This window comes from Podarcis erhardii (assembly GCF_964252035.2).
Source record: "Podarcis erhardii genome assembly, chromosome: 1".
Lineage (NCBI taxonomy): Eukaryota > Metazoa > Chordata > Lepidosauria > Squamata > Lacertidae > Podarcis > Podarcis erhardii.
In genome coordinates, this window is record NC_138497.1 from 72,448,638 (window position 1) to 72,472,280 (window position 23,643).

The 23,643-nt window shown below is 40.4% G+C and overlaps 1 protein-coding gene and 1 long non-coding RNA gene across 19 annotated transcripts in view; one reads left to right on the forward strand and one right to left on the reverse strand.

The window, feature by feature from the left end:
• LOC309330847 overlaps positions 1 to 23,643 on the forward strand; it is a 134,468-nt gene that overhangs the window by 91,063 nt on the left and 19,762 nt on the right. The window contains exons 3-4 of one of the 5 annotated variants that reach the window (XR_014151619.1): positions 9,125 to 9,176; positions 13,611 to 13,867. The exons of 3 other annotated variants lie outside the window; for them this stretch is intronic. This is a non-coding gene — a long non-coding RNA (uncharacterized lncRNA). Of the gene's footprint in view, positions 1 to 9,124; positions 9,177 to 13,610; positions 13,868 to 23,643 lie in introns of those variants that run through there. One more of the 5 variants, XR_014151617.1, reaches the window with a different exon arrangement.
• The window catches only part of SOX6 (SRY-box transcription factor 6), a 481,944-nt gene that overhangs the window by 43,648 nt on the left and 414,653 nt on the right, over positions 1 to 23,643 (reverse strand). For all 14 annotated transcript variants that reach the window (XM_081840681.1, XM_081840683.1, XM_081840680.1 and 11 more), the window contains one exon: positions 19,920 to 20,104. In XM_081840681.1, the coding sequence (XP_081696807.1) occupies positions 19,920 to 20,104 (185 nt within the window). The remainder of the gene's footprint in view (positions 1 to 19,919; positions 20,105 to 23,643) is intronic.

A 23,643-nucleotide genomic window follows, 5' to 3' on the forward strand; every position in this document is an offset into this window, starting at 1 on the left:
AATTAATATTCAAGCCAGTTCCTAAGTTATCTTAGCACCATGGTTGACTCTTCTGTGGTGCTTGCTTCCTGTGCTGCTAAATTTAAAGTAATGAGGAGCCCATGTTGAAGGTGTCTACAAGATGATTATTTACCATAGCAACAGGGAAAGGGTGATGCCAGTGTGGAAAGTTATCCTATCCTACATTCCTATCATATAAGGGCAAAGATATGTGGACGTAGCAGCCCCACCACTTTGGTAATGTACCAACTGGCTTTTGGAAGTTAGCTTATTAACACCTTTGACTCACTAAATCTCTTAACAGAAAACCCACAACCACTATGTATTTTACTACACAATGAAACAAATAATTGTGTGAAAAATTAAATTGATTATTGCTAGGCAATAGCTTTAATAATAATAATAATAATAATAGTAATAATAGTAATAGTAATAATAGTAATAATAGTAATAATAAATTATTTATATCCCGCCCTCCCCAGCCAAAGCCGGGCTCAGGGCGGCTAACAACAATAAACAACCCATTACAGTTCAGGTAAGTATAAAGTAGGGCAGGTAGCATTACTGTGGTGTAGAAATGAGGGATTGCGGCAGAAGCTCTAGAAATTACTAAGAACACAAGAAGGAGATCCTGCTGGACAAGGTCAATGGTCCATCTAGTCCACCATCCTGTTCCCACAGTGGGCAATGCCCAATAACAATGCACAGTCCTATATTTCTTAAATGACCTTGGGAGAAAGATGTTGGCATTTGAAAAAAACACACGCTAAAATTCAAAACTTTAAAAGCACTTTCTACTAAAACTCGCTAATTTAATGGAAAAATCACCACCAGCACAACCACCACTCCTCTCATCGAGATATGCGTTTGCATTGGAACCCTTGAGAAAACACAAGTCTGAATTTTATGCAAGAGGCTTTCAAAGACAAGTATTTCAAAGAAGGAATACTAGATGACAGAAATGGTACTATTATTTTGTCTAGAAATTTGAACTGAAACTCAATGGGAATTTTAAAAGAGAGAGCAAGAAAAAGAAAGGGCTGTGTTTGTTCCCAGAATAAACAACATTTCTGTGTGCTGTAAACTTCTGCTGTAAAACTAGATCAAGAGACAATTTATGTCCTCAAAATATGAGAGGACAAGAGCCTTGAAACAATATGGCAGCACATATCTTCTGACAGTGGTAGCCTCAGTGGTACTCTGTCTGCAGCAACGTGCTAAATAGTTATCATTAATGTATTGTTCTTGTGGAAAAAAACCAATGTGTTCTCTCTCTTGTCTTGTTGATACTTCTTAAGACTGAACTTGGCATTGTGTTGAGAATGAACAAAACACTGTTGTTCATTATTATGAAACTATTAAATGTCATGTCATCTTGAATTTACAGACATGAAATGCCAGCTTTCAGTTTTGTGAACAGTTTTCTGTACGTTATACTTGATGCATTATGCAGAAGAAGATTGCTGATTGCTGTTCACTCTATTGTTCAATGACCTAGTTCTGTACTGAGCATTTTACACATTAGAAGGAAAACAGTACCAAGTTTATTCCCTGAAGAATTGCTAAGGAACCTGGTATTGGTCTTAACAAGCAAAGTGGCTCTCACTTGTTTGCTCAAATCTCTCTGCGTTGGTTAGAATAATAGAACTGTAGCACTGAAATGGGACTTGAGGGTCATCTAGTCTAACCCCCTGCAACCCCCTCTTTTTGCCTAGTGCGAGGCTTAAACCCAATACCCTGAGATTAAGAATCTCATGCTCTACCGACTGAGCTATCCCAGGAGGGATCTGCTGTTCTAGTCAGATCGTTTTCAGAAAACAATTGCTTACTAATTAGTTCTCTGTAACCAAGAAGATGTTTAGATTCTTAAAATATTGTTTAGCTAATATTTGGAGTATTAAGGAAAGATGCCAGGCACTGTGTAAAAATGCAGACTAAGCTTCTTTTCCAGGCCAGGTCATCATGTGGGGGGAAGTTGTTAAGGTGCTGATATCTAGTTATCAATACATCAAAGCAAGGTTTTCGAGTCTGGGCAAACGGGGGTTGCCAGGGTGGCAGTGGGCAATGATGTTATGGGTGGGGGGGGGACATCTTGCAAGGAGTTTCCGGGAAGAAGAAGCAGGAAGTGGGTAGAATGCCATACGGGGCTGAAGAAGCAGCCATTGCCACAGGAACAGACAGCATGGCTGATTCATCTACTTGTAGATTTGTGCTGGCTGCTTCGGAGGGCAACAAATTTCTTGTGATGCTAGTGTTGGGAACTCTATCTAGATGCAGGTTGTGAATATGTATAAATAAACCATATTTCCTAAGACACTACAGCCTCTCTTCTGTGCCTTAATTTTCCAACGGAAACACAAACCCTGGTTTATCAAGAATCTTGCACCGCTGGGCAAACATTGAGGTGACGTGCAGTAATATTAAAATGTTTAAATAATAACAGGTGGGCCAGGGGGTGGGAACCAACAGTACACTAAATTGAAGTACAGGTGTTTACTGCATCACTCTGCTTGCATAACCTTAACATTCAACCATTTTCAATGTTTCTTGAAGTCTCCCATTTGCTGAAAAACTATATTGTCATTATTAATTTCCCACTATAAGGTGTATTGAACGGGACGCGAGTGGCGCTGTGGGTAAAACCTCAGCGCCTAGGACTTGTCGATTGCATGGTCGGCGGTTCGAATCCCCGCGGCGGGGTGCGCTCCCGTCATTCGGTCCCAGCGCCTGCCAACCTAGCAGTTCGAAAGCACCTCCGAGTGCAAGTAGATAAATAGGGACCGCTTACCAGCGGGAAGGTATACGGCGTTCAGTGTGCTGCGCTGGCTCGCCAGATGCAGCTTGTCACGGTGGCCACGTGACCCGGAAGTGTCTGCGGACAGCGCTGGCTCCCGGCCTATAGAGTGAGATGAGCGCACAACCCTAGAGTCTGGCAAGACTGGCCCGTACGGGCAGGGGTACCTTTACCTTTTTATAAGGTGTATTGAGATAATGCTGTTGTGATATGCAAAAATACTGAAACAAAGAGCACTGAGAAGAAATGTAACTATAGGTTACGTTTTGCCTCAGTCTTGCCTTCTTTGCCTCAGTCTGCCTTCTTTGCCTCAGTTTTATCCGATAAAGAAAACAATGCCCGACCTGAAGAATTTGGAGCAAATGATTCAGCAGAGGAAACACAGCCCAGAATAACTAAGGAGATAGTACAAGAATACTTGGCTAGTTTAGATGTATTCAAGTCTCCAGGGCCAGATGAACTGCATCCAAGAGTATTAAAAGAACTGGCAGATGTGATCTCAGAACCACTGGCAGTCATCTTCGAGAATTCCTGGAGAACAGGCGAAGTCCCGGCAGACTGGAGGAGGGCAAATGTTGTCCCTATTTTCTCAAAAAGGGGAAAAGAGAGGACCCAAATAATTACCGCCCAGTCAGTCTGACATCAATACCAGGGAAGATTCTGGAGCAGATCATTAAGCAAACAGTCTGTGAGCACCTAGAAAGGAATGCTGTGATCACCAATAATCAGCATGGATTTCTGAAAAATAAGTCATGTCAGACTAACCTGATCTCGTTTTTTGACAGAATTACAAGCCTGGTAGATGAAGGGAACGCAGTGGATGTAGCCTACCTTGATTTCAGCAAGGCATTTGACAAGGTGCCCCATGATATTCTTGTAAAGAAGCTGGTAAAATGCGGACTTGACTATGCTACCACTCAGTGGATTTGTAACTGGCTGACTGACCGAACCCAAAGGGTGCTCATCAATGGTTCCTCTTCATCCTGGAGAAGAGTGACTAGTGGGGTACCACAGGGTTCTGTCTTGGGCCCGGTCTTATTCAACATCTTTATCAACGACTTGGATGATAGACTCAAGGGCATCCTGATCAAATTTGCAGATGACACCAAACTGGGAGGAGTGGCTAACACCCCAGAGGACAGGATCACATTTCAAAATGACCTTGACAGATTAGAGAACTGGGCCAAAACAAACAAGATGAATTTTAACAGGGAGAAATGTAAAGTATTGAACTTGGGCAAAAAAAATGAGAGGCACAAATACAAGATGGGTGACACCTGGCTTGAGAGCAGTACATGTGAAAAGGATCTAGGAGTCTTGGTTGACCACAAACTTGACATGAGCCAACAGTGTGACGCGGCAGCTAAAAAAGCCAATGCAATTCTGGGCTGCATCAATAGGAGTATTGCATCTAGATCAAGGGAAGTAATAGTGCCACTGTATTCTGCTCTGGTCAGACCTCATCTGGAGTACTGTGTCCAGTTCTGGGCACCACAGTTCAAGAAGGACACTGACAAACTGGAATGTATCCAGAGGAGGGCAACCAAAATGGTCAAAGGCCTGGAAACGATGCCTTATGAGGAACGGCTAAGGGAGCTGGGCATGTTTAGCCTGGAGAAGAGGAGGTTAAGGGGTGATATGATAGCCATGTTCAGATATATAAAAGGATGTCACATAGAGGAGGGAGAAAGGTTGTTTTCTGCTGCCCCAGAGAAGCGGACACGAAGCAATAGCTCCAAACTACAAGAAAGAAGATTCCACCTAAACATTAGGAAGAACTTCCTGACAGTAAGAGCTGTTCGACAGTGAAATTTGCTGCCAAGGAGTGTGGTGGAGTCTCCTTCTTTGGAGGTCTTTAAGCAGAGGCTTGACAACCATATGTCAGGAGTGCTCTGATGGTGTTTCCTGCTTGGCAGGGGGTTGGACTCGATGGCCCTTGTGGTCTCTTCCAACTCTATGATTCTATGATTCTAGGTAGGCAGGCGCAACATTCAGTTGAAGAATGCTATAAGGTCCAATAGTAATACCTCACTATCAGAACGGATCTTGCTTTGCTGGTGCAAAGGAATGATTCTACCCCCTGTCCCCCGGGGACCCACATTTTAAATAGAAGAGTTGGATTAGACCTTTCTTTACGTTCCTGCAGTTGGGAAGTAATTGGCATTTTGTACACTGTGTTTCTTTTCTTTCTTTTTTCTAATATTTGCATTTAAAATATTTCTATAAGGAGTGTTAATGTGACACCTGCAATTTTCATGGCAAAAACCTAAGTGTGTGCTTTGGGGGGGGGAGGGAAAATAGCACTCCACTTTAAAAAAAAAATCAACAGAACCTTCTGTGTATCAATATGCACATTTGAAGTATCCTTCTAGTCATTCATTCCCTTTGATTTTCTCCAGAAAATATTCTGTGTTAAAAAGAAAGTTTCTGAAAGAATATCAATATTTTGACACTGAAAGAGAAAAGGGAAAATTACATGATAAGGCTCAGGAACTGGGAGGAAGAGAAGCGTACATGGTAATAATACCTAAAAGAATTGAGGTGAATCTATGATTCTGTAATAACCTTCAATGTCTCATTCTTTTGAAATATATTGACTGCTACAATTCTGTATGTATGGTTTCATTTTTCCACTTAAAAGTATACCTCATAGCAATAGTAACTAATTTTCAGGAAAGCTGTAAATAAAAAAAAAACCTATTACAACATAATTGGTAAATACAAACCTAAGTGTATTTCTGAAGACAAGAACAATTTAGACTGGACTCCTATGTATATTTACCTGAGAGAAAGCCCAGTTGAACATAGGAAATTATTTCCAAGTAAACATACATAGGGATCAGTCAGGTAAATAAATACATCTGTAATTGAACTAAACTAAGCAAATTATAAAGGAGTACAAATTGCAAATTCATTAATAGGAAATGGTCTGTATAATTTAGAATACGTTCAGTTGTGTACGCTGTTCTCATGCACCTACCCAAATTCTATTTAAATTCCTATTTATAAGCATGCATGTCCATATTCATTTAATGATATTCATGTCTGAAAATAGCACATACTTGTGAAAATTTACACACACACAAAAATTACTTACCGTATTTTTCGCCCTATAGGACGCACTTTTTCCCCTCCAAAAATGAAGGGGAAATGCGTGTGCGTCCTATGGGGCGAATGCAGGCTTTCGCTGAAGCCTGGAGAGTGAGAGGGGTTGGTGCACACCGACCTCTCTCGCTCTCCAGGCTTCAGGAGAGCCGCAGAGCCAGTCCCACAAGGTCGGGGGACAGCGGGGAGGCGGAACGCCGCCATCCCGCTGTCTCCCGATGTGGTTTGGAGGCTGACGGCGGGGAGACGTGTGCTTCTCCCCGCTGCCTGCCCCGCAAGCTCCGGGGACAGTTGGGAGGCGCAGCGCGTCCTCCTGCTGTCCCCGGACCTGGTCTGCAGGCGGGCGGCGGGGAGAAGAGCGCTTCTCCCCGCTGCCGGCCCCACAAGCGCCTGGGGGGGAAATAATTTTTTTTTTCTTTTTCCCCCCCCAAAAAAACTTGGTGCGTCCTATGGGGCGAAAAATACGGTACTTAAAAAAACCACACACCTGTCTTACACATCATAGAGATAGCTTATTTATCCTCAGGAAACCCTGAGCTCATTTTTTGTTTATTTCAAACTAAACTGCTTCTTGTAGGCATAAGGCCCTGAGCCTATATCTTGAGTAAAGTAAGTGCATAACGCCATGGGGCATAATGAACACGGAACAGAATTCTAACTCAGATCATGATTCCTGGAAAACCAAGAGGGCTAATGCTTTTAAAGAGCACAGTCTGTGTCTAAGTACAAAATGGACTCTTGGCTACTTGGAGATATAGAGAAACCTACTCATTGCTACTTTCGTGGTTTTGGGATGACAACATATTGGGACGGGATTCATTTTACTAACAACCAAACCTTCATTTTCCATTCAGTGACACGATTAGGCACTTATTTATGCATTGTCAGGCACAAACATGCAGGCAGCATAAAAGTTATTGAAAAAAAATTAAAGCCTGCTTCGCTGTGTTGCAGGACCGTTGGTTAAGTGCTTTGAAATGATGATCTATGAGGTAGATGTTGCATATTAAATAAAGATATTTAAATGATAAAGCCCCCTTTAGTGAGCACTGATGAATGTTAAATGTTCCAAGCCACAAAGCTGAGCCATCCGTCATATTCACATGTTATCACAGTCAATGATGGAGCAACCCCAGTGATGACAGATGGACTGTGAGATTATTATCCCCTTATTTCCAGAGTCACCAAACCAGTCTCCTACTCAAGCATTATTTTTAACTTTGCATTAAATTAATAACTTCCTCCACACTTCTGTGGTGGGAATGATCAATGCTTTCCTCCTGGGTGTAAAAGGGAAATGGACTAGTGTAGTCAACTGAAGGAAGTAGGGAAAGAAGCCTGCTCATCCACTGGAAAAATCGGAGTGGGTGGAGGGGGGGGCGGAGAGAGAGAAAGAGAAGGCTGCTGGAAACTTCAGCTAAGTAGAATAAATATAAAATTGTGATCTCGGGGAAGAAAAGTAATGATAACAGTAAGCACATAATAATGGCTTTTCTCTGCACTTAGGTAAAAGCTGAATTTTTGATGTGCACAATATATTTTCATAAAATTTTATATACTATGTTTTATACACTTATTGGCTATTCCATAATAATGTGTGCGCTAACAGTAAAATTGCTCCCAAATTTATGTGTGTTATTTATTCTTTCCCACATAACAATGCTTTTTGTTGTAAAAAATATTCTGTTTATTAATGTAACTTTACAACCACTGCATCCAAGATCCGTGGTAAATTAATGACATTTTTATTATTTTATAGTGTCATTAAATTTTTACTGATCACTCCATCAAACAGAAGCCATAAAGGCCATAATGTAAACTGGGACACTTAGATCAGGGGAGCAAGAAACCATTCCATATAGTCTGAAGTAAACGGCTTGCTATAAATGATATTTATACCATCTTTAAGCATGTGAGAATACTTGGACAAGTTTGGCAAAACTGTTTCAGTACAGCAGTGGATTGTGTACTTAAATAACAGTTTATTTGCCAGCAAGGCAAGGGTTTGTGTGTGTGTTTTTAAACCATATGAAAGAAGATGACTGATTGCATTCATCTCTTGAAAAACAATATATGAAATGTAATAATACACCAGGCCCCCTCCCTTTTGGATTACCAAGACTGATCAGACTATAACCATTCCTCAAATTATTTCAACATGTCATTCCCACCCCCCTTGCTATGTATGCAGACGCTGAAGTGGAAAATGGCATACATAGTTGGACCGTGATGTAATACCTTTTATTTCAAGAGTCTAACTTAGTAGTTACCAACATTTATTTCAAGAGCCAATTTTGAGACACTTTGTTAATGTGGGTCATTTACAGAAGCCACAGAGTAAATGCCTTTGGGACCGTTACACACTCTGCGGACAGTATTCCAGTTGCAAAGTGTGCAGACAATTCCAGGATGTTGTCTTTACATGCACAATACATTAAAGTTAAGTTATTCCATATTAAGCCCACTCAAGAAACAATAACACCAGTGTCTTGTTTCCCGCTTGTTCCTTCCCTAAACCATATTGGCTGAGTCCTGGAAGAGCTTCCCAACTGGCCTGTGAAGGCAGGGCCCTTACTGACTCCAGCTACAAAAGCCAAGGCTGCTGAACAGACTTTTTGGTTGGGGGGACAGTTGTGGCTGTTACTGATATTCATATTTTGTATCTACATTTTTAGTTGCTATGATTTATGTGAAATTTTTTCAGTTTGGTTGTGTACTTTTTGTGTGTTTTGTTTACAACTACTTTTGTTATATTTGTAATTATGTACATTTTTTCATGTTGTGAGCCACCTTGACAGCATACAAATAAAATGTTTTATGTGTGTATGTGTGTTCCTCTGTTCAAGTACAGATATAATAAATGAACAGAACGGGAATGTTTTCAAAACCTATTTAGATATTTTTCTAGAAAAAGTGCTTGTCGTTTCTACACTCACAGCAGAATTCTGGGGGCATTAAATCCCAAAACAATGGAGGACAAAACTCCAGACTTTTAAGCAAGTGGCTTAAGGTAGCCATGACAACATAGTTGTACTTGGTTCAGGCATATAGATTTGCTTTCCAAACTAGTGCACAAATAACAGTGCTCTGGAAAAACTTACAAATACCTCCATTTTTCTCTGCAAGGTCAACTTGTGCATTGTCCAAAGACATTCCATTACTTTGTGGCAGTGGCTATTAGCAAATTAAATCACTCTATGCTTGGAATCTCTGACAATATTCTAGGCACAGCAAGAGTCATTAAAAATGGACATGTGAGGATTCTTATCAGACCAAGGTAAGTGCCGTGGAAATTGTTGTCTATTAATTGATTTGTTTTTGTTTTTGCAAGCAATGTAATAGGCCTCAACACAAAATCATCAGCTGCACCCTCCATGCAGCTAGTGGTACCTCTAGTTATGATCTTAATTCGTTCCGGAGGTCCATTCTTAACCTGAAACTGTTCTTAACTAGAGACGTTCTTTCGCTAATGGGGTCTCTTGCCGCACACAATTTCTGTTCTCATCCTAGGGTAAAGTTCTCAACTCGAGGTAACTCTTTCAGGTTAGCAGAGTTTGTAACCTGAAGCGTTTGTAACTCAAGGTTACAAACTGTAACCTTGGTATGACTGTATATAAGTATCAGGATTATAAGAGGTGGGCTCATTTTTCACAAAAATGGGAAAGAGAAACACAAAATGATGTGTTTCAATGCAGTGTCCATTGGCGCAAAAGGGCTTCTGTTTCCTTCCCCTTCCCCACCTAGGGGGTTGGAGGGAAGAAGAGTCTGAGAAGTTCTGTTGCACACTTGTGCCAGCAGAGCTGCAACATTGGATACAGCCCTAGGTGTGGGACATCCAAAGTTTGGCTTGCGATACATGACTCCAATAATTAAGTGGATTCATGTATGGCCCTCACAATCCAAATGCTGTATCAGTTGAACAAAGGATGTAGATATTCACCTGGTTGGGCCAGGTGTATATTCTTCTCAATTCACCCAAAACAGGGAAAAGGAGTACAGCAGTGGCTTTAGGGCTGTGCAACCAGTGTGGCTGCTTCAGCCTCCCCACCTGTCACTGGCCTCCTTGCACTGCCTTGGGGTTTTTTAAGAGAATTGGGCATTCATTCTTCAGATGTCCAAAGAGAGTAACAGCATTCCCATAAATACATGTATCCTCCTTCTCCCACAGCCTCCCACATTGTTAATGGCTCTCTGGATTCAACCCCATATTTAGCAAAAGTACTGCGCAAGGTTCAGAACAGAACAAATGTTAATTATTTTAAACCAAAGAATTTGGAAAGCACTTTACTTGATGAAGACTGAAGCTGCAGGTGGGAGGAAGAGCGGGCGGATTGACAATAACGGTATTCCCCCCCCCCCCAAGTTACATTGTTTGGGAGTGGAAAACCTCATCTGCTTCTCTGTTAAGGAAGACTTTTTGATTTAAGTCCTCCACACCTCTGAGCATATAGTCACAAATCCTGAACTACTGCCACACTTGCCATCACCTCTAAATTATAGACCTATTCCAGTTAGATTACTTTCATCAAGATTATTGCACTCACTGAACTGCACACACACACACACACACACACACACACCCCGCTTTAAATAGAACTCGTTGTGTCTTTGTTCATCTGGTTTTAATATGGTTTTAACCAATTGCAAAGTTATTTATAAAGTTTGCAGCTCCCCAGTAGTTAGACTTATGAAGCATTCAGTTTTAAGCATATCCAGTTGTGTGGTAACCCAACCACTGCTTTCATGTGGTTCCCATAGTTTTATTTATGCACAAAAGCATGATCCATAGCGGTAGCCAAACACTTTGGGATTAACCCTTTGTTTCAAATAAGAGAAGTGTATCATTTTCTATAGTTCAGCCAAAACTTCACGTAGACTAATTCTCACAAAAGGGTAACACATTAATTCTGCTGAAATTAATCTAGTTCTACTGGTCTTGAGAGTGAAAGATTTGAGCCAACTGAAATAGCCCCTTAGCAAGTGAAAGGAAAGAGAAAAGTGGAGTTTTTGACATGCTGCATTGTAAGCTAAACAGAGGCTGCCAATCTGAAGCCTAAACTATAAGTAAGCACTTTCAAAGATTTTATATTGGTAAATAAATTTAGAAGCAGCAAAGGTTTGATGAAACATTATTTCATAGTATAAGCTGTTCACCTTATGGACACAATGGCCTCCCATCCTTCCTGAGCTGTTCCTTTCCTTTCATTATCAGCACATATTATAGGACTGTTTCACTTGGTTGCATCTGGGCCACTGCCAATGTCAGGATACTAGGATTTAATAGGCTGATGATGAATTATGTGGGACAAACCTTATATTGGACAAACTTTATATTATTACCATGCATTAGGATCTGGAAATGTATTACTTTAGAGGAGACCTTTCCATTTAATACCATCCTGACAAGGCATGGGTAATTACTGACTTCTGCAGCTGTTATTTTAATAGTAATTTCTAACACCCATACCCTAGATTAGTGATGGCCAAACTTGGCCCTCCAGCTGTTTTGGGACTACAATTCCCATCATCCCTGACCACCGGTCCTGTTAGCTAGGGATGATGGGAGTTGCCCTAGATACTCCAAAGTGTTTTCAGCAATTTCCCAGGCAGTTTCAAATATATGCAGTTTACAGGTACTAACACGGCTTCACTTTGGCAGTAAAACTACATAATAGACAGAATCCCATGCCCAGGGGCCAAATATGGCTAACTGTTCTTAGGTCTCACCCCTTCTCTAGGCCACACCAGCCATGCTATCCAACCGCCAAGTGCTTTTATCTAGCTAGAATGTGTTTTTGAATTCTGTTAATGCCTCTTGCTTTCAGATGTGTGTATCCCAGTCTTCTTTCTTAGTATCCTACTCCCCCAAAAACTCACCCTTATGAAGGAGAAACTGGCAGCGTGAAGACTCACTGGAGACAGAAAAGGCTTTGAAGGCTTCATCCTTAAGGTCTGGATGCTCCTGCACATGTTATTGAGCATTATTTCCTGCCAGTGTGCATGGGATTTAAATCTCCTGTGGCTCCCAATTCAATAAATTAGGTTGAGAGGCAGGTGGAATTGCATCAGCTATATACTACAGCAGGAAAGGGTGCACCCATCAGGCCTTAATGATGCAATCAAAAAGGCCCCTCCTACAGCCATTTCCTAACTTTTCAAGAATAGCTTTGCTTGAGAAGGATGGTGAAGTGGCAAGAAGAGCTGGTTCAAAGAGTTGAGAACCTACTCCAAGTTAGGCCTGAGGTATGAAATAGGTGTGGACCTAGTTTGCAATGAAACCCAGTTTTAAAATGGGGTTCATATTCTAAGCCTCTGAGTTCTGAAATTCACACCCATAAATTAAGTTTCAGTTAAATCAAACAGGCTTACTTCTGATTAAAAAATCATTAGGACTACTCTCTCTCTCTCTCTCTCTCTCTCTCTCAAAAATCAGGAATGCTTAACTGATTGCCCCATTCCATTGTTAATAATAGTTACACCAGCAGTTAAGCTGACTGGCAATACAGATGCTCCAAATAATCTGTGCAGTCTGAAACCTGAGATGGAAGTAGGAGCTGATGCATGCTTATAACTAAAAATATTGATTTGCAGATTCATATATTCTACCTTCACTAAGAGTGATATTGTAAAGTGTTTGCAAAAGCAATCTCTCTGTGTTTCAGAACTTAACCAGATGTTACAGACAGAGCTCCTGTTGCTCCTGGTCTCCTTCCTTTCTCGTAATGTCTCTATGAATACAATGAGCGATATTAAGTCACTGCACTGTGTGTTGTCCTGTGCCTCACTTCACACCATTTGCTGTCAGCTGCAGGGATGAAACAACAAACAACGGGGCTGCATCACATCATACTTTCCGGCCCCCTCTTCACAAAAGTTGCCTGAAACCAATTCTGAGTAGTTCCCACCAACCCTGTCAGCCATAACCCACCCCATTCAGAAAGGCTCCTAAACGATCATGAAAGGCATATTGGTGGGGTCCAGGAGGGGGGGGGGAGCGAGTGAGAAAATTATTCTCCACAGCCCCCTTATGTGTGTACTTCAAAGAATCCAAGCAACAGGGAGGAATTCACTGCCGCACCCTTCCAATTATTTCATCAGTGCAAGCATTTCTGTTTGCCAATTCCACTCTCTTCCCCACCTCACTGTCCTGGGGATTCTCCTCCAGAGAGGATTTGGGTGTAATATTCCATTTTAAGGCTGGGAAATTCAATGATTTGGTTAGAAAACTTCAAGAGGTAGGACCTGAACTCATATGAGGAACCTCAGCATTCCCTAAATGAGCAAGCTGAATGTTCTCTGCTTAATGAGAAGAAGAAATTGTTTTATTAAATAACTACCTACAGCAGTCCTCTGCTTCCAGCCCTGCCTCCTAGCTGGGCCTAGCAAAAATTGCTTGCAGGACTGTTGGTTATCTATCTATGACCCACACACAACAGGAAAGGAGAAAGAGAGAGAGACTGAGTGGCAGCACCTCTGTGCTTCTTATAATATCAAGTTAAGTTGTCAGTTACAGAACTATCTTTACCACTTTTAATGCCACCCCAAGGAAAAATTATACAATGTACATGCGCTTTTTGTTGCTGCAATGGCAATATGCATTTAGCCTAGGTGCAGAGAGGGAGTGGGAATTGCTTAGGCGTTTATTTGCCCAGTTCTGTGCTATTTGCTGTCTGTTTGAAGCATGTTTTAGCAACACTTTGTTTATATGCAGGAATCTTTGGAAATGCTCAGAAGGAAGACTAAGATGCCTCTAAAGACTCAGGGTGGATGACAATGGAATAATGATGCTAACATCACTATGCCATGTTCTTCCCTTGTATTTACAATAACTGCTGTGTTTTCCTGTGATTAATTCTGCCTCAAGGAAGAAAACAAGTGCTGCTTGCTGCTAGTGTCAGAAAAGCAGCATTATTGTATGCAAAGTTACATCAAGCCCGGAATAAAGGAATGTGCATGACAAAAAATTCACACATACTTCAACCAGCTCTTTTCCTTACAAGAAAAGATCACACTGGAGATTAGCAATATTTATATCACTTCAAATATGCCTGGTGTGGAGTCTGAGTAAGATTTGGGGGGTAGGGGACCCCATCTGGCTGTGGCTTCCTATTTCTCAGGGCTGGGATAGCCCGGTACCTGTTAAGGGCCCTGCCCCACAAGAGGCTCGTTGGCAACCACCAAAGCCCCTTTCCTTTGCTGCTGCTTCTCCAAAGGAAAGAGGGAGGGAAGGCACCGCAGGTGATTCCACCTTCCCTCTTCCTCTAGGTGTCAGCAGGGACTGGATGGACCTAAGTCTCCATACAGTGGGCGAGACTGAGGCAAGGAAAGCAGTAGTGATGGTGGAGAGGAATGGAGTGCGCTAAAAGGGATGGTGGACTGAGGATGGGGTTCCACCAAAGACATCATGACCAAGGCTCTATTAATAATGCTGACGGACGAGCAATCTTTTGTACATCAAAAACATGGGTGTGTGACTTCAACCTGTCTCCTTCCCCGTGTGGCTGGTCTAGCTGTTATTGCTACTGCGATGCTCCTAATCATGTGTTTCAGAGGGAGGGAGGTTGTGTGTCAGCGGGTGAGGGATGGGGAGACTGGATGTTGTGGCTAGAGAATGAAGTGCCTGGGAGGGTGAATGAGAGTGTGTATGTAACTGTGTCACCAGACAACTTCAGAAACAAAACACTCAACCTTGACCACTTCTCTATTTTTAATGCATGGCCAACCACCAAGATCTGGTCCCTGTAGAAGCCTGCCATGCAGCAAAGAAACACGCTGAGATCCTGCTAGGGGAAAGTAGCTGGTGGGGTGGGGGAAGCTGCATGGAGAAAGTGGTAGGCAGGAAAGGGTTAAGCACCCTTCTCATACCTTCTGTTTCTTCACTGCAAATTCTGCCTTCCCCTTGCCACCTTGTTCAACACCCACCCAGGTTCCCAGACCAGAGTCCACCACTAAGCAGGACATTAGGCCTTAAGACTGCTCTTATTTCTTCAGGATTATGGATTTATATAAAGGATAACTTTCATGAAAGCATCTGAAATTAGGCTATTTCTAGCAGTGCTATCACCACAATATTTTTAAATGGAACCACAAATGTAAACCTGTTTGCTGAAAGTCTCCATGACTACAATATCTCTTTTAAAAGACACTGCTAAAGTCACAGGGCTCACCTTTCCATAAGATGCTCCATTCTGCATTTCTACATGATCAAATTCTAATTGCATCAGATACATTCGGCACAGCACTTCAGCGTGTGTGAGCGGTATTGTAATCATTTAGCTATTCAAAAGAAAATTTAATTCGTGATCAGGCCGCCAAAAACAGCAGTGTGGCCCATTGTTCTATATGGGGAGGAGCGAAACTGATTTAGAAATATTATATATATATTCCAAGCAAACATGGTAATTAAATGCATATGAAGAAGCCAAACCTTTTCTCTCAAAACTGTGTTTGCATACAAAAGAGAGCAAGAAACTCCCATGCCATGATATAAAAGCAAACTTAAGACAAAGCCTCACACACTGCAGCTGAACAATGTGCTTTGGTTCTCATGGCTCAATATTATTAATCCTATGCCTAATTTAAATACTGTCATACAGCCACATATATTTGAATTAACCATGTGACTCAAACAGATTGCAAGTGTCCAGCATGCTTTTCATTTCTAATAAAAGGGGGCAGTATTACACCAGTGATGTTTCAAACTGCCCAAATATTTGTTAAGAGAGCTGATGAAGAATCAAAAGGATTTGAGTGTTTTACAGAATTGTAATTGTTATTTCTTGGACATGGGTTTATTGTTGGAACAAATATTTTGCTTAAAGCATTATCCCTGAAATATAGCTTGAAATTCTGGTGTTTAAAACTGAAGCTAGAAATTGAAAAGCATCAAGAGCAAAAATATGAAGACATACCATTTATAAAAGGCTATTAAAACTAAGAAAAAAGCAAAGAATGCATTGCCAGAGAGGACAGAAAGGAGAATGATATATATATATATCACACTTTGGATTATGGTAATGTTCTCTACATGGGGCTGCCTTTAAGAGAGCCCAGAAGCTTCCATTCATCCAAATGTTTGCAAGTCTAACTATATATCTCCAATCTCATGGTAGCTCCATTAGCTTCCGATTTGCTTCTGGGATCTCAAAGTGCTTATTCTAGCCTTTAAGGCTCTATACAGCGTGACATTTTGTGGCAGTTTCCCCACACAATCAAAATCACATCACCTAATTGTCAACTTTTACGTTTTTAAAAATATACCTTTACTTTTGTATAAATCTTCATAAAACTATAAGATGCTTTTAAAATTAATATAATTAATGCAAAGAAAAATGGATTAAATGTGACAATTCAAAGGCAATTTACAGACTTCAAAATTATGTGGCTGAGCTTGGGAGAATATTCCTTTACACAACAGTTTCAAGTTTATTTGAACTAAAAAAAATCCTGCAAATGGTCAGTCGAACTTCACCACCAATTGAATTCTGCTTGTCAGGCAAACAGATGGTGGTTTTTGTTTGTTTGTTTTTAAAAATGATTTATCATTAGCTGGTATTTGAAGAAGCAAACCTAATGATTTAGATGTGCATCTTCAGAAACCCCTTTTGAAAAGAAGTACTGAAAATTGGTCTAGGCAAAAGACAACTATTTCAAAGATGTATTACTTGATTTTTGATGCACTGGTATACAGCACATTTTACATAGAAGTTTGTAGCCAGATTATCACTATTCATGTAGTGTGTGGATCAGTCTGCCCATGATTTAGCAGCTTGGCATTGTTTAATGTTTGGATAAGATATAAGGATTTGTTAGAAAAGAAAACCCCAAGATGGTTGTCACCAATGGAAGCGAAGGCACAGAAAAAACTCAATATGGAGGCCAAATGGCCGAAATATTGGGAAATTTTGGAACAAGATGGAGACAGAATAAAACTGCAGAGCTTTGAAAAATTGAAAAATAAAGTGCGAGATTGGCTTCATTATTACCAAATAATGGAGGCATATAATTCGGATAAAAAAGTTGGCTTCCAGGTGGAAAAATCAAAATTGGAAACAGAATTGTTTGATCCAAAAATTAAGCATTTGTCAAGAATGTATAACTTGTTGCTGAGATGGAACACTCAGGAGATGGAACACCTCAGTTATGATTAAATGGGCACAAGATGTTGGACATAACATAATGATGGCTGACTGGGAACAGTTATGGAACATGTAATGCCCTAAGAGAAAACTTAATGAAAATGATTTACAGGTGGTACATGACACCAGTCAAGCTTGCAAAAATTTACCATTTGCCCGATAATAAATGTTGGAAATGTAATGAGATTGAAGGTACATTCTTTCACCTTTGGTGGACATGCCCAAGGATTAAGACATTCTGGGAGATGATTTATAATGAAATGAAAAAGGTATTTAAATATACCTTCCTGAAGAAACCAGAGGCCTTTCTCCTGGGCATGGTCGGTGCCAAAGAAGGATAGAACATTTTTTATGTATGCAACAACAGCAGCAAGAATACTCATCGCAAAATATTGGAAGACACAAGATCTACCCACCCGGGAAGAATGGCAGATGAAGTTGATGGACTACATGGAATTGGCGGAAATGACTGGCAGAGTCCGAGACCAGGGAGAAGAGTCGGTGGAAGAAGACTGGAAAAAGTTTAAAGACTATTTACGGAAATACTGTAAAATTAATGAATGTTAGAAAAATGTTGGAATGAAGTTATATGGCTTTAGTAGAAATGTTATAAGGAATTAAGGATAAATAGATTAATAGAGTATTAAAGGGGAAATAAGGTTAGAATGTGTTAAGATAATTATAGGATTAAAAATAGAGAAAGATGGAAAGGAATTGCTGAAAAAATTAATAGAAGTGGAATACAAAAAGGGAGATGTGAGGAGGTCGCAGAAATAAGGGAATGAAAGATAAGATATTGAAATTATTTGATGTGTTTTAAATTGTGTTTGTTTTGTTTTGTTAGTTTAATGTTAGTGTTTTGTTAGTGTAATGTATAGGTTTTTTTTGGTTTTTTGTATTGTATTGTATTGTATTGTATTGTATTGTATTGTATTGTATTGTATGGTTTTTATTTTTTGTAGTGTTTAAATGGTTGGAAAAGGTAATAAATATTATTTTTTAAAAAATGATTTAGCAGCTTGTCCTGTGAAATTCTGTTAATATAAGCACTGTTTTTCGTAATACTATAGGTGTCTATATAATTCTAGAGGCCAGTGGAATTAGCTCACAGTTTTCAGTGCTTTTCACAAACATAGGTTTATAAACAAGCCCTAAAAGCTCCCATTCTGATTTGGGGTCAGTTTGGAATCTGAAGTCTGGACTTCCAGAGATCCTGTTGACCTTCGTCACACATCAAACCTTCGGTTCTTTCATGTTACAAAGAATTCTTTCACAGCGATAATCTGTATTAAATGAGTTTTAAAATGCTATCATTTAAACTAAAGCTTGTGCAAATAAATATTTATTAGGTTATGAATTTGTTTTGCAAACCACTGTTAATCCTCTAGGGGCAAGGGGCTAAGCAAATCCCTTTTACAGACACAGACCCTTTTCCCCTTGTTGTTCTGAGAAATGTAATAAGGCAACATATAAAATGCAAATGAAAAGGCATCTTGTCTTTGAGAGTTCTATTTGCAGGGTTATTTTCCTTTGTGCATGCAACTATAGGCAATGAACCTCAGAACCCTACTCTCCTCCCGAGGAAACAGTTTGAAGGCAGCTGCCAGTGTCACAAACTTTTGGCTGCTGACGAATATTGTTTGGATATTGTTTAGATTAAGAGGAAACATCAATACAACTAAAATTTAAAAATCTATAAGCTTTTGTTGTGATGAGACTGGAACAGATCACTGCAAGAAAGCAATGGCTGCAAACTATGGGCATGCTTATCTGAAGTTATTTCTTATAAGGCTGCAGTCATCAAGGTGCTCTGCAGACAGGTTTTTGGTTTCTTTTCATCTTTGTTTTCATACCAAATGACTGCAGTACATACTTATCTCACTTTAACTTCTCAAAAACCCTTTGAGAGAGGATAGAGTAAATTGTCCCGTAATCATCACACTTGTACCAAGCCACAAACCAAACAACCTATCAACAGCACCGTATTAGTTACTATTCCGATGTAACTTTCCCAGAACACGTTTTTAAAAATCAGTACTGGAAACAGATTACTCATTAAAAGGCCATGAGAAAATGGGCACAGCTCAATGGTAAAGCACCTCCTTTGTATGCAGAAGGTCCCTGCTTCAATCTACAGCATTTGCAGGTAGGCCTGGGAATATCCTGAAGGACTCTTACCAATCACTGCACACAATGCTGAGCTAATGGATTTCATGCACGGCAGCTTTGGACAGCAGTTTGAAAAAATATAGCCCAGTTCATATGCAATGATTCTGGCTGAGGATTGCTAAGTTGGGAACAAGCATCGTGTCCATGTGCTCACCCTCCTCTGCTTCTGTCATGGCTACTTAAGACCAGATATTTCCCTTTTAGGTAGGCTAATGCATTTGGAGCTCTTTAATGCAGAAAAATAAGAAGTAAGTGGTGACATAACAGAGGCTTATAAAAATTATGCATGACATGGAGAAAGTGCATAGAATTTCCATAGGCATTAGTTGGCCACTGTGGAAAGAAGGATGCTGGACTAGATTAACTTTTTGCTGCTCCACCAAGCCTCTTATGTCCACTCATTTCATCAGACATAACTCCCCCAACCTGAATGCTAGTATATATGCCCTATAATGATGATGATGATGATGATGATGATGATGATGATGATGATTTTATGTTTGGGAGTCTAAATTTCCTTTGTCCTGTAAGAGGAGGAAGTTTTGTCTTTTTTAAAATAGAACTATATGACATAGTGAATAACTATTTTGTCAGTATCAAAGATGATTAAAACTAGAAATGCAGAAGCTGCAACATGAGGTTCAAAGACCACTGGCTGGATAGAATTGCAAATAAAAATGAGCAGAAGAAATGACAGAAGAGGAATACAGTACCTTTTCAGTCCTGCAGTTGTTTAGACTCATGTTATTCATGGCAGGAAGTTTTCCATCAAGGCCATGATGATGTTGCTGCTGCTCCCGCTGGATCTGTTCTCTCATCTTTCGAGCCTCCTGAATGGCTTTCATGACTGTATCCTGGTCCCCAAACAGGGCAGGTGAGTTAAGACTGGAAAGGATGTCTGGAAACAACAAAGATAATCTTTATTTAAGGATATTTTTGAAAGCAGTCCATTAAAAAAACTTCCTCTTTGTTTGCATGAAAGACTGAACACAGCCAACTAATCGTTGCAGACCACCTACTTATTCCAGGTGATGCAAACTTAAAAATATTCTACTGTTTTCATCTGTCAATGGAATACCATGAAGACTGTGAAGAGCACCTACTGAAGCTCCGTGTGAGCTTCCCAGATCTGCTCTGGAGGGTTTGGGGATCCTCCAGGGCAAATTTTAAAGAGGTGGAGGACTGCAGGTGATGAACACTGCCACAAAGTTGGGTATCACCCTGTCTACTGTTCATTAAATACATGCACCAATAATTAAGACATGGGCATAAATCCAGATTTGTTTTCTGCCCAGATGAATGTCTACTTAGCTGCAACTAGTCCTCTTAGAGCTGTCAGTATAGCACAGCCAATACTAAATGGCTTACTGAAACTATTTCATAACCTAGAATGGCTTGCCATAAATTCTTACAATGCATTTATAAAGACGAACACATGTATTTTTTTGTTTTTATATCTATTTTATGAATATATACTTACATCATGACATTATGTTTGCATAATGCTACAACTGTCTATATTTATTTTTAATAGCCCTCCATGAATTCATGTGGGTAGGACAAATAATGGAGTGGCCCCTCTTTTATTTTCTCCTCACAACCATCATGCAAGCTAGCCAGATCACTTTGCCTGTGGCCACTACACTCACCACTTCAGATTTTATCATGTTGTTAAATAAAAGATTTGAGAGTCTTTTATTGAAGGAAGCAGGGAGGGGACAATTTTACCCAACAAGATAACAGTGACTTGCCATCACACAAAGCACTTAACAAAAGGACTCTGCCCAATGAAGCAGCATTTGGGTTAGGGCATGAGAAAAGCAACCAAAATACCAGGTGTCCAGGTAAATACTATGTGAATTTTAATTAGTCTTCTGTTGTGATTGTATAATTCTGGATTCAAGGCACTCTAGTCATGGAATGGCATGTTACAGCATGTGTGTGAGTGTATGTGAGATAGCACTTAAATAAAAGTCCAGAGCTGTAAATACACTGAGACAATACATTTTGATTCAGTTCTGATTGAGAAACAAGTCAGGGTAGGAATTAAATAAACTCTCATTGCTGTTGCAGATGAATTTGAGCGTAGAAAAGAATAGACTTCTGGAAGGGTTTTCTATGTTTATACCAAAGGACAAAAATCATTCAGTGTTTGGAAACTTGAAGTCACTGTGCTCTTGCCCAGCTTAGGCTCGTGGAGGAGGGTAGGGGCAACCAACGCCTGTTTCTGTAGACTGCCCATTTGGCAAGGACAAAGTCTGAATTACTGCAATGTGCTCTATGGAGAGCTGCTTGTGAAGTGTGCTTGGAAAAACTGGCACAGAATGACTTGGCTAGGCTATTTGCAGGGATCATATTCAGGGACTTCCTTTCTAAAATACAATCATTGGTTTCCAATTTGTTTCCAAGACCATTTCTAAATGCTGGCCATGGGCTTTAAAGCACATTATGTTTCAGGACTAGGATATTTGTAGGACTACCTTCTCTCACATGAACCTACCTGCCTACTGCCCCCCATCCCCAATATGCCTATTTGGGGACCAGGAGTGGGACTTTTCAGTGGCTGTGCAGACTCTGGAACTCCCTCCTGAAAGGGGTCTCATCACAACCCTCTCTTACATAGATGACTGCACGTGTTCCAAATGATCCTGCAATGTTGGAGAACCCCAAACGAAATGATACGAGTATTTTCAGGTTCATAAACTTGTTTCCATATTTATCCAGTGTTTAATAGTTCCAGGTCATTACCCAGAAAAGTATCCTGTTTCTTTAAAAACTCTTATCTGCTTCTTAACCTGATTCCTATTGTGCACTCACATCTACTAGCAGAACTTTCCCTGGTCTAAAACTGTTTAGCGGACAGTTTCAAATCCCCAACATGAATGTAGATTTGTACTTGGATATATTATGTCTGGCCTGTGTCTGGCTTAGGGGACATAGTAAGCCATTCGCTCTACCATCTAAGACTAGCACCTGGCTCTCATTGATTGACCTAGACAAAAACACAATGTAAATCTCACAAGCCAGAAGTCTGCCCGCCCCTGATTTACAGTTGGTTCCAGATTTTTTTGATTTTTTTGGGGGGGGGGTTCCAGCCCAGTCCACTGTCCAGAGGGAAACTGTGGCAGTTGCTACTCCTCTTCCTTCCTCCTGCTACTGCTTTCTCATCTGGAGAGGGTAGATGAACAGTCAGCAATAGCAAGAAGCAGGGGGAGGAGCTGGCTCCAGGGATCAACAGTTGGCTTCCTCTAAAGTGTGAGCCTTGTTAGAGTCCCAACAATGATGACTCCTGATGCCAGCCATGACCCAACAAAAGAGAGGGGGTAGGGAAGGAGAAAACGGCAAAATAAGCATCATTTCTGAAACTTTGGAGCTCTTTAAAGAGATAGAAAGGCTCTGCAGGTTATGACTAGCTCTGTTGGCTACTGCATACAGGAAAATTGAGAATAGGGATTTTGTGTGTGTGTGTGTGTGTGTGTGTGTGTGTGTGTGTGTGTGTGTAATGATGATGATAAAAATAAGGTAATGATATAGAACAAAATGCAAACAGCTGTTCTTTGCATACTGTACAGAATGCTTATATCCTCTTCTTCCATGTCCCAATAGGATGGTATAAATTCTATAATACAAACTTGCTATATCATCATTTTGAAAAATAGTGCAAGCACCTAAAAATAAAATACCTACAGAAAGTAATTTTTCTGTCTTGCTGAAACCATAAATGTGTTTTCTTTTGCACTATAGAAACCCTACTTTTACGTCACTCCTGTAGAGACACCAAAACCTAGTACTGAAGGAAACTGTCCCTACATGAGGAAAAGTACTGTGCTGTGTGGGTTTTGGGGTGTCCTGTCCTTGTGTGAACTGTACCACCAATCACATTTCCACCACAACAGATTTTCAGAAACAAGCAGGAGCTGTTCATAAGGGTGTGCGCTTGCACATGAGGGATGTGCTAAATCAATAAAAAGTGTTTGTTTGTTTTAGTGAAGCTTTAGAAATCAATGGCCTCAAAGGACAGTAATTTGTTTCTTTCCCAAATCAGGAGTGGGAAGAAGCTAGAAACACTGGTTGATGCTGCTGGAGTACAAAGCTCAGGGTTGGGGAACATGTGGGCTTCCAGTTACTCCTTGATTACAACTCCCATTATCCCTGACCACTGTCAATGATAGTCGGGGGCTAATGGCCACTGGCATCCAATAACACCTGGATCTAGCATCTGCTGACTTCATACTGCTAAGTATATTGGGCTAGATAGACATTGGTCCATTCCAGCATGGCATTCTAAGTTCTAAAGCAAAGCTGCATACCCAGGCTCAGCTAACATAGATAATTTCAAGGAGGATAATCTTGTTCACCTGTGGCAGGAAAAGCAAAAAAAAAAAAGAAAGAAAGTCTTGTGGGCACTTTAAACACTAACAAATTTATCACAGCATA